General features: G+C 37.1%; 1 protein-coding gene across 1 annotated transcript; it reads left to right on the top strand.

Annotated features, from left to right (window-relative positions):
* The first annotated feature begins 826 nt into the window (after window positions 1-826).
* LOC103133196 (ADP/ATP translocase 2-like) lies at window positions 827-6,061 on the top strand. Its single transcript, XM_016667778.1, has 5 exons — window positions 827-1,015; window positions 1,270-1,375; window positions 5,137-5,646; window positions 5,732-5,869; window positions 5,952-6,061. The coding sequence occupies exons 1-5, from the start codon at window positions 827-829 to the stop codon at window positions 6,059-6,061; spliced, it is 1,053 nt and encodes a 350-aa protein (XP_016523264.1).
* Window positions 6,062-11,190: the final 5,129 nt, after the last annotated feature.

Below are 11,190 nucleotides of genomic sequence, written 5' to 3'. Positions count from 1 at the left end.
TTATTATTATTATTATTATTATTATTATTATTATTATTATTATTATTATTATTATTATTATTATCCTTACCATGTGAATCTGAAAGCAGATTTCAACATATGTAGAAAATAAAGATTATTATGGGACCAGGTTAGGTTGAAATTGCATTTTATATTTACTGTGAGAATTTGAAATGTAATCTGAATCATTAAAAAAAAACACAAAGATAATTGTTGGGTTTAGTAGCCTTTTTCCCCTAAATAAATAAAAAAAATAAATAAAAATATTTACATTTGCATTAACTTCTATTTGGGATAAATAAAGTATTTTTGAATTTGTAATTGCATTTTTACTCTGGGCATTTCATACGTAATCTTAAACATAAAAACTGAATTTTGAGATACATTCCTTGTCAGCATGGCTAGGTGGGCCCCAAATGTGGAAAAGGAGGGCAGACCAGATGGGTCCCATATGTCTGCCCTCCTTTCCCCCATATGGGGCCCACCTAGGCATGCTGGCAGGGATTTTGGTGCAATAAACTAATCAGCAACATCTCTCTGTAACGTAACAGTGCATCCACTAGATGTCGCGCTTTCGCCGTCTACGCTTGACACGGAGGTCTCCCCGCAGCCAATCACAGCTCCGCTTTAACCAGCTTGATAAAGTTTCTCGTTTTCCGCTGTCCGACTGCGTTCACGAAGCCAAACAGCGTCTTTGTCGTTTCCTTCTTCTTCGTCGCTGCGGAGGTTTAAAGATGGTAGTAAACAAGCTTGCTGCTACTTCATCCAACTCTTACCGACTCAAAGTCAGCCACGCCGGCAGAAGGAGCCTGCTGTGAGGGAAGAGATGTATCTGTGGCGTCTTTCCATCGCTGTGAGCCTCGGCCTGGTTTGGTATTTTTCAGACTGCGGTCGCACAGTCACGCAGTATGTTATATGTTTCCTCCTTTGCGTTCCAACGCCGCTGCTGTTTGGAAACAATGGGCGAGAGTGCAGCACCCAAACTGATGAAGAAACCAAAGAGCATCCACCTGAGGTCGGCACGTTGTTTTTGTTATTAAAAACGCTTCTTAAAACCATATTAAAGTTGATAACTTGTTGATATGAGGGTGGATTGAGTTTGTAAATCACAAAATAGTTGGATTTGAAACTCAAAATCAATCCCCACAGGTGAAACACGCCATTGAGTCAATTAATGTTAGTTTCTAAATTCATTTGAGGTTTGCCAACAGGTTGCACATTCTCATAAGTTCCGGTTTCTCAATTTCCTATTCTCTGTTCTGTTTCCAGGAATATGTCGAGGAAGAGTCGTTTGAACAGACTGATGTGAGGAACCCTGAGCAGAACATCCCGCTGACTTCTCAATGTCCGCATGTAAAGGAATCCCTTCAGCAAGGTGAAGCAGAGAAAACTATGCACTCAGCAGTTTCAGCCAGGGAGGATTAAAGCAGATTTCTGAAGTCTGATTTCAGCGCGCTTTGCCATCACCTCTGTTTTGACTTGACACAGCCAGGTAGGACAGTTCACAGCTGCAGATCATGTTACATGCAGTGAGAGGGGATTGAAAGCAGGAAGAAGATAAAAACCACTCCCACAGCAGAGATCATGACAGTAATGGATCATACAGGAAATATGACACGCATTAATATCAGCTGTGTTTGCGTTGCACCAGTTTCTCTTCCACAGTAATCAAATTGGCTCTTAATGAGTAAAATATAGACTTTATCCTGCAACCTGACTCTTAAAGTCACACCAATCTGCAAAATAAGCATTTATAACTTCAAAATTTAAACTAGAACTTCAGTATCCAAATGTTTAAGTTCACAAACTGTTTACTACACCAAGAATTGGTGAATTGAAAGCAGCATTATATTTAACTAAGTATGATTTATTTGCATAGCGTCCATCACTGACATTAAAAATGCAAAGTGCTTCACAACGACACAACTATGTAAACTAGAATATACTTTAATATAAATGTAGCAGTCAACCAAAAGCCAGTTGGCTTCTTAAGAGCCAGTGGAGTTCATAAATCTCATAATTTAAACTTTGAAATATTCCTAAAAGCAATAAAAGCGATTTCAGACCAGTTTTCTAGAACAGTTTGCAACTTTTACAATCCAAAGAGCCATTTTCCACCAAAATAAAAAAACATTTAGAGCTGCAAATGTTCCCTCAGCTTTTGAAAAAAGTACAAATTAAGAACAGGGTCAAACTTTGCAAAAATAGGATGGAAACATGTTAATATTTATGGAAATGTGTAAAAAAGGCTTTAGTTTAAAAATAATGACAAGATAAACAGATCTACATAAATATTATTTGTGCGACTCCAATGTAAGCATTCCATAACAAAATCTTTATTTGTTAAACATGAATGATTCTTTATAGTTTTTAGAAAACGTTTTGTGGACTTTAAATTTAGGTTAAGTCTAAGATGAAATCTAAAGGTCAAACTACTATTTTGTTTTTCTTTAAGTTTAAGAGTTATGTACTTTAAAACATGTTATTTAGGCTCTGAAGTTTTGACATCCTTTTACTTGTTTCCAACTCTTCAGAGTTGACAGATTCAGGGGTCAAAGGTGAAACTAGACTGCTCGACTCCATCACAGCCTCCTGTCTACTTTGTGTACTCTTCCTGTTCAGGGGACAATATTGTGTGTGACAGTTTGCATCTGGTATTGAAATTCGTCCCTCGTGATAAAGATCTGAGTCAGTCGCTGTTCATGCAAATGAACACGTAGAAACGTCACACGCCCAGCAGTCGATTCAGTCTGTACTTTTAACACAGTTCAGATTCACTGCAGCTGCATTTTAAGCTGCTAAACATCTTGATGAGTTAAATTATTTTATCTGTCAAGTTCAAAGTGGGCGACTTTGAGGAGAAGTAAATTAATTGCAGCTCAAATCAAACTGTCAGGAAGGCAGACTGACATCTTTATTCCTAAATGCTTTCCTTCTGCTCATCTGTAGCTCAGCCAGTAATTTGCAGCAATGTCTTGTTGTTTTTCAGATTTTATGGTAATGTGCATCATGAACGCACTTAGGATACTTAATTACTGCTTTATTTGCCATTAACGGGAAAGGACAATAAGACCAAATCGTCCTTTCAGAGTAAACATGAACTCTAATTGAAGTTTGCAAACGGCTCAAACTGATCACATGATTTCAGCCATTTTTGTTGTTTCGTGTATTTTTCCACTATTCTTTTTCCATAAGATCAGGGCCGGCCCCAGCTTTGTTGGGGTCCTAAGATTGTTTTAATTCCAACATATCAACACAACATACTTCATCATTCCTACATTATGCATGTAAAATACCTACAATTACTAGTGTAATTTGTAATCAGCTTACATCATCGCGGTGTTACTATGGATACCATTGATTTTAACCTTACAGGAGCAAACAAGCAAATATGCTTCAAATAATTTGCATTTTGAAATGGAGAGTGCCATATATGTGTGGTTTATTAATTCATNCCTCTTTAGGCCCAAAGATAATAACTTCAGTTTTGTTTCTGTTCAGCTGGAGAAAGTTTTGGCCCATCCACACATTTATCTGATCTAAGCATCTGTTCAGTGATTGGATGGGTTCAGAGTCACCTGGTGACATCGTGATGTAGAGCTGTGTATCATCTGCGTAGTTATGGTAGCTAATCCTATTTCCTGCTATAACCTGAGCCATATAGCAGGAATGAATTTAATGAATTTCTTGGTCTACAATGCCATCAAGTGGACAAAAAAAATCTAAAACTGAAACAAATAAATGTTTCTGATGCTAATAGGCTATACAAATTCTAAATATATTTTTCATAAAGTGGCTTCAAAATGAAAAGTGGAGAGTTTGTGATGTAAATATGCTTGTGCTACTTTGTAACTGCTTGTGTTATTAGGGACATTTTACTTTTATTTAAAAATAGTGACCTTTCATTCATTTCTTTTCTGAGATAATATTACCGTCAAGGCAGATAAAGTGGAGTACAGTGAGAAAAGGAACAGCAAGTTTATACTTTCTGATGGAAGAAACCGGTGTTCAATTAAACATATAAGTAATTACAAAATAAATACAGCTAGTTACCAGGTAATAATAAAACCAGATAATATAAGATTGAATGTTTTTTTGGTGACTTATTATTGCATTTAAAAAGGAACATGTATGTGTAAAACATTATTTGTAAACTGTAAAAAAAATTATTTTGTGCAAATGTTCAGTGTTGAACATACCAAAAAAATTTACACACGCACAGTTAAAAATTATAAACACTCAAATTTGACACATACAAAGTGTTCATTACGTGTGCACAACTCGCCAGGTACACTTGGACACTCGTTTACACACACAGATCAGATTACAATTGCATAGTGTTCATTTTACGCTTCCGAGAAGACTCAGAGAATGGTGCGTTTAAATGCTGCTGGAAAGTTGGGTGTTTTAATTCTCCTTTGGGGTCTAGCGTTATATTTTTTCCTTTAGTTTTACCGAAGTTGTAAACATGTTTTTCTATGGAAAAATAGAGTATCTCAACAACACTTAGTTATACCACATGGACTGCCATTACCGTCTTCTTGTCTCTCGGATTGAGTGCCCTAAGCCAGTACATACATGGTTATATGTAATTTTAGCGTATTTAAATGTAAGTTTAGGTCTATGTGGCTAAAAACCTGGAGATACTCTTCTTTTTTTACATAGAAAAAAAAATACTTGTGCCACTTCGGCACAATTATAGAAGGAAATAACGACACAGGAGAAAGTTCAAATGACCAGCTTTCCAACAGCATTTAAATGCACCATGTTGGGACCGATGTCTTCCTCAAATGAGTCGCCCCAACCATTTATGCAGCTTTAAGCTGATCTGTGCGTAAATGTTGTTTTGTCTGTGTGTACCCAGCTATTTGTGTGAAATTTGTTGCATGGAGTATTTTAACGTTCGTTGTAAATTCCAATTATGAGTAAAACATATTTTACTCATAAATGTATTTCTTGAAATTTTGGGTGCATTTGAACACAAAACAGGAGCTTACAAATCATGTTTGACAGATACAAATACCTAACGCAGTTTACAAATCAGGTGTTATGTATGCAGAGACATTATATAATCCTTTAAGTTGGTCCTGCACATGCATTCAAATATGGGGGAAAAAACAGAATAATGTAAGACATGAACGCCATTTTCTGCTTTACAGATACAACACACCAGCAAACAGATCACAGCCGACAAGCAGTACAAAGGCATCGTGGACTGCATTGTCCGCATCCCCAAAGAGCAGGGCTTCCTTTCCTTCTGGAGAGGCAACTTGGCCAATGTCATCAGATACTTTCCCACGCAAGCCCTCAACTTTGCTTTCAAGGACAAGTACAAGAAGATTTTCCTGGACGGCGTAGACAAGCGCACGCAGTTCTGGAGATACTTTGCAGGTAACCTGGCGTCCGGCGGCGCAGCGGGGGCCACGTCGCTCTGTTTTGTCTACCCACTCGACTTTGCCAGAACGCGTCTCGCTGCCGACGTGGGCAAAGCGGGGCAGGAACGTGAGTTCAAAGGCCTGGGTGACTGCTTGGTGAAGATCTTCAAGTCTGATGGCCTCAAAGGTCTGTACCAGGGCTTCAATGTCTCAGTGCAGGGCATTATCATCTACAGAGCAGCCTACTTTGGCGTCTACGACACAGCAAAGGGTGAGTCTACAAACTTTCTCCCCCCAGTGAGATCTTGAACTTTAGGGGACTAAATTAACCTTTTGAACTGATGCATCTCTTTCAGGCATGCTCCCAGATCCTGAGAACACACACGTTGTTGTGAGCTTCATGATAGCTCAGACCACAGCCATTGCTGCTTTTGTGTCCTACCCCTTCGATACCGTCCGTCGTCGTATGATGATGCAGTCTGGACGCAAAGGAGGTAATAACTCCAACATGATACCTTTATAGCTTAAAATCTCTGTTTGTGGTCATGATTGAGACCTTTTCTATCATCTCCTCAGCTGATATTATGTACACCGGCACCCTGGACTGCTGGAGGAAGATTGCACGTGATGAAGGCAGCAAGGCCTTCTTCAAAGGAGCCTGGTCCAATNAAGAATACTTGGCATAGTTTTGTTTTTGCAGTGTAGTGTTTACTTGGCTGCACAGCTGAATTTATGAATGAACAGTTTTAAAGTGAAATTGTTTTATTTTAGAAGAATGTTTTATTTTATGCAGTGACAGATTTATTGCCTAAAACACTAAATGCCTCTTATTATCAGTTTTAGTCCCTCACAATAGTTTCTATAGAAAATTTAGACTAAAACTTTGAATCCTGAATAAACAGTCAAACATATTAAATGCTGCTTTTACATCCAGTTTTAAGGTTAACAAGTAAAATCATAAATGCAGCCAGTTAGGATTGCACAAATTTATTTTTATGGTAACATTACTGGACACAACAAGCATTTTCTGAAGAACAGCTTTGGCTGCAATAAGTGTCAGTTTATTACACTGCAAAACATTCAGGCTCTCTAACCTTACAGTTTATTTGATGGGACTTGTTGTTTATTGCAACATTAAAAGTTTTAGAAGAGGTTGTAAGGTTGCTTCAATAGCGCAAACGTCAGCCAGAGGACACTTGTTTTTTTGCAAGTCATATTATTTGCAGAAAATTTTCTTTGACCTTTGACACAATTTGAGATGTTGACTTTGTTGTACTGTATTTGATAATTTTTTTTACTATTTTAAGTGCTACTTTATTAATTTATTTGATAATTAGTCATATTTGTATTATGAATGTCTACAACACTTTGTTCCTTAAAGTGCTCTATAAATAAAATTGGGATCATACTTTTTATAGGCACTGTAAAAAACTAAAATAATAAATAAAAAAACAGACTTAACAGACAGGACATGCATGCAGCTGATCCTGTCGTTAGAAAAGATCTACGGTTTCGTCTGAACGCTGCAGCAATTAGAAGATGCCTTTGTGAAGCTGAGCTATCTGCAAGAAGCCCCCGCATAGTGACATTGTTGGAGGAAGAAAAAACTAAAAATGACATCCTGTAGAGATTAGTCTGCCAATAAGCACATTGATTGATCTAAAGAGAAATGAAGCAACATTTTATAGGCTGATTATAGCAAAAACGGGGATCACTTTACAAAAAATGGCTAAAAAATAGTTTATAGATATGCAATCCATCATTTATAAACACTTTATAAATCATTAATAACTGTTTATTATGCATTAATTATGTTTACAAATTCTTACAAGGTATTCTGAAATATTTAGTATAGCAACTCTAGATAAAATATATAGATGGGCAAACTTGGCTCACTATTTAGCAAGAAACCAGTAGCTTTTGTCTATAATTAATACATAATAAACAGTGATTAATGATTTATAAAGAGTTTAGTGATGAATTAATACGTTTATTAGCCATGTGTAAAGGGAACTTTAATGTAAACTGGTACCAAAATTGTTCTTTTTGCTTCTATAAGCCATAATAATGCAATAGAAAACTTGTAGCGTGGGAGTAAAGCTGCTGTTTCTGAGGAGAAAACAATAAAAACAGTGAAATGTAGTCCAGCTGTCCCAAATAAGACGACTTTATACAACAGATATGAAGCAGTTTCACAGTTGAGCTATATAAACATTTGATGATAAAATCAAATAATATTAGTTCATCCATCCACAGGGAAGCTAAATCTGCAGGTTCTTCAAGCTCTTATTGAACTTATTGGTCAAGCATGTTTTTATGGTTGGATAAAACATAAATCTGTTGAAATGCTTATTGTAAAATGATTAAAATCAACCACATAGTGGCGTTTTAGATGGAGGAGGTTGTGCAGGAAAACAGCTGAGCGCTACTGAAGCTGTTGGAAATTTTACGTATTTTTTGACTTCAGGAGCTTTTGAGTTTGTAACTAACAAAAAATGTTGGAAAGCACCCAAGAGAAATGTTTTATGCGCCAATCAGACCTTGATTTGATTGAGCGCTACTAGCGAAGCTTTTGAAAATGTAACATATTTTTGACTTCAGGAACTTTAGTTTGTAACTAACAAAAAATGTGGGAAAGCACGCAAGAGAAATGTTTTATGTACCAATCAGACTTTGATTTGAGTATTTTTTTCTTTAATTTTATTCTTTAAAAAAGGCTTGTTTTTTCCAGGAGCCATTGCAGTGAAACCAGCTGACCAAACATCCTGGAGCTTCTCTGGGGTTGCTAGTTTCTTAGGGTGCTAGGTAACGACTATGGTTGCTAAGTAACGGCACAGTTCCCTTCAAACATGACTTAATAATCCAGAGATTTTTGAAGCGGCTCATTTTCCAGACACAAATAAACATAAATTTATTGCCAAAGTACAGCTGGGCGTTTTTTTGTTTTTGTTTTTTTTGTTTTTTAGTTTGTTTTTTTTAAGCGGTTTGGTTGTTTTTAGAAGCAGTTGAGACCCAACTTAAAGTACATAAACAATAAGCAAGGAATTTTGGATAATTAGGATAATTAGTTCCCTTTTAAAAGTGCAACTGTTCGTTTCACACCTTCTGGGTGAGAACAGTTTAAACCTCTTTGGGGTTTTGCTTATAGATCAATTGGCAGATCAGAGTATCGTCTGCTGTTGTTTACTCACTGTACTGGTCGGTTGAATATTCAGGTTATCACTGGATCTACATTCCAGTCGTCACCTAAACTCAGGAACTGTGAGTGAAAGAATGAGACGATGAATTCAGGTGGCCTCCAAACGCTGCCTGGTCTCGCCCTGAGGCAGCCAAAGCTCAGCTGTTTGGCAGGAGCTGAGCTTGGACTCTCAGGCATCCGGCTGGGGTGGTTTGGGCATCAGTTAAGGATTTTTCCTTATTGACTTTTAAAGTAGTACTTTTTCCAGACATGCTAGATTAGAAAGATAGATTTTATCAAGCTTGGTTAGGAATTCCCTCCATTTCAACTGTCACATCTGACAAGGTGTGAGTAGTTGTAAAATTATCTGGATAGACCAGTAAAGGCAGGAGAGGAAACTAGAGAACGGGTCCGGTTGCCTTTAAACTGTTGGTCTACCCAAAACAGCTCAAGTGGCTTGTTGTTTCAGTACAAAAATCAGCTGTTTAACACATTTTGCAATCCATTTATCAAAAATAATCAGCAGATCGGCCCTACAACATATTGGGACTGAAACAATTAATCACAATTAATCGCAATAGTCATGATTAATTGCTTTTAAAAAGAATCGTCAACTAATTTAGTAACTAGAGTCAACCAGAGTTTACAGGCTCAATACCTGAGCTTTTAAAGTATTTTTAGAAGTATTTTTTTTAAGATGCACCTTTTGCACCAAATCATCAGGCATACACTAAAGGTTGAATTCTGGACAATAAAATGTTTTATTTGAAAAAGAAATTTAATTATTCATCTATTTATTTGCATCTTATTGATTTCTAATATTGTGTAAAAAACTCTTAAACAAAAAGTTTGCAGAATTTTTCCTTGATTAATCATTCAAATAATTGATTAATCATCGGTTGCAGCTCTAGTTTGCAGCAACTGATGAGGTAGTAGGGATGATTCATACAGGAAAAAAAAGTACCGTAATGTGGCCACTAATTACCAATGTGACCACTAATTACCAACATCAACTGGAGGACTACGGCTACAACAGCAAGGGGACAAGCGGCCATCAGGGACTCATGAGTGATGCTGTGGTTTCTGTGGGAGGCCACCATTATCTGCTGTTGCCATGGTGGCGCTGCAGCGACGTGGTCGCACATGTCAAAGTGACATTCACACAAACGATAAGACTTTATTTAAAAAAAAAAGATTATGTTCACCCCATGAACCCTCTAATGTTCAGAAGAGAATCGTTTCATGAATATCTGTGTTGAAATTTTACCTGAAGGTTCTCAGTAGCTTTTAAATTAGAGTTTGAATGTCTAACTACCTTCAGTGCAGTGCTGTGTTTTTCCCCCTTCTTTAGTTTGATTTCCAGGAGGTGAGCGTGGGATTATTCTACTGTGACTCACTGACTTTGTGACAAATCTTCTCAGTGTTCGAGTGCGCCTACGCTCAGCTGGTTCTGCCTTGGTACGCCGTCCCCGAGCCCTGCGAGCAGCAGCCACTGCACAAGGTGCTCAGCAGGGATTTCGACTTTGTAATCGACCGCATCATTGAGAGGGCCAGGGACTTTGATGTCTGCCAGGCCATGGTGGACTGCATCAGGATTCTGACGCAGCACTTGCATGATGCGAAGCAGCCTGACCGGTGAGATTTTTTCCTCTTTATTGTGATTAAATGGAAGGTCCTGCTTCGGGTTACTCTTTGCACCCAGTAAAATGTCTAAACGCTGTAAAGTTTTTATTACTTTAACAACCTTGTGAATGATTGACAATGTTTTGGTGCGTACCTGTGGCGGCGCTGCGTAATATTTCTGAAAGTTTTTTCCTTTTTACAGATTTTTGTAGCCCTTAAGTGTCTGATCTGATGAATCACGTTTTAATAAAAGATAACCTGACTTCAGTTTTCAAATATTGATTTCATCTATTGAGGGAACAAAGACTTGATCTTTCCAGAACAGCTTTGATTCCCCACTCAGCTCCTTCAGACTAGCCAGCAGCAGTTAGCAAACACCTGGAAGAAACTGCACATCTGCTGAGCTCATTATAGGAGCTAGTCCTCAGTGAAACGCTGGTAAAAACGTTGTTAAAGGGTTAATAGAAGAGCCATGATGCGGTAACTTCCTGAAGGCGCAGGCTCAGAATGAGCAGGAGCTTCTTAAAGAGACAGAGACCCAATTTCAAGATGTTAAATCAGGACATACGTCATATTTGAGACATAACAACTGAACATCTTTACTTGATTATGCTATAAAATTCAGAGTTGAGTAGCAACTAGTTACATTTACTTGAGCAATTTCTTTGAAAAAATTGCTCTTAGGAGAATTTTCACTAAGCTGTACTTTTTATTTTTACTTGAGTAATTTGATTATAAGTATTTCTACTCTTGAGTAAAATTTCTGGATTCTCTCCACAATAATTAATAAACAAACATGTTTTAACCAAAAATTCACCAGACACAGACACACACATGCAGTTTTTGTTAAAGTTTCATAAGTTTTTTTATTGAAATAAACTGATTTAGAAACATTTTTCTTTTGCCTGATTGTGTTATTTTTGTTTCTTATAAGAATTATTGTCATTTTTGTCTTTAAAATACCAAAATTTCCTCTTAACTTTATATTTTGGTTGATCTAATTATGTAATTTTT

The sequence above is a fragment of the Poecilia formosa genome, unplaced genomic scaffold (genome assembly GCF_000485575.1).
Source record: "Poecilia formosa unplaced genomic scaffold, Poecilia_formosa-5.1.2 Scaffold2357, whole genome shotgun sequence".
Classification (NCBI taxonomy): domain Eukaryota; kingdom Metazoa; phylum Chordata; class Actinopteri; order Cyprinodontiformes; family Poeciliidae; genus Poecilia; species Poecilia formosa.
The sequence above is the reverse complement of the archived record's forward strand: the minus strand, read 5'-3'. Positions and strand labels throughout refer to the sequence as shown.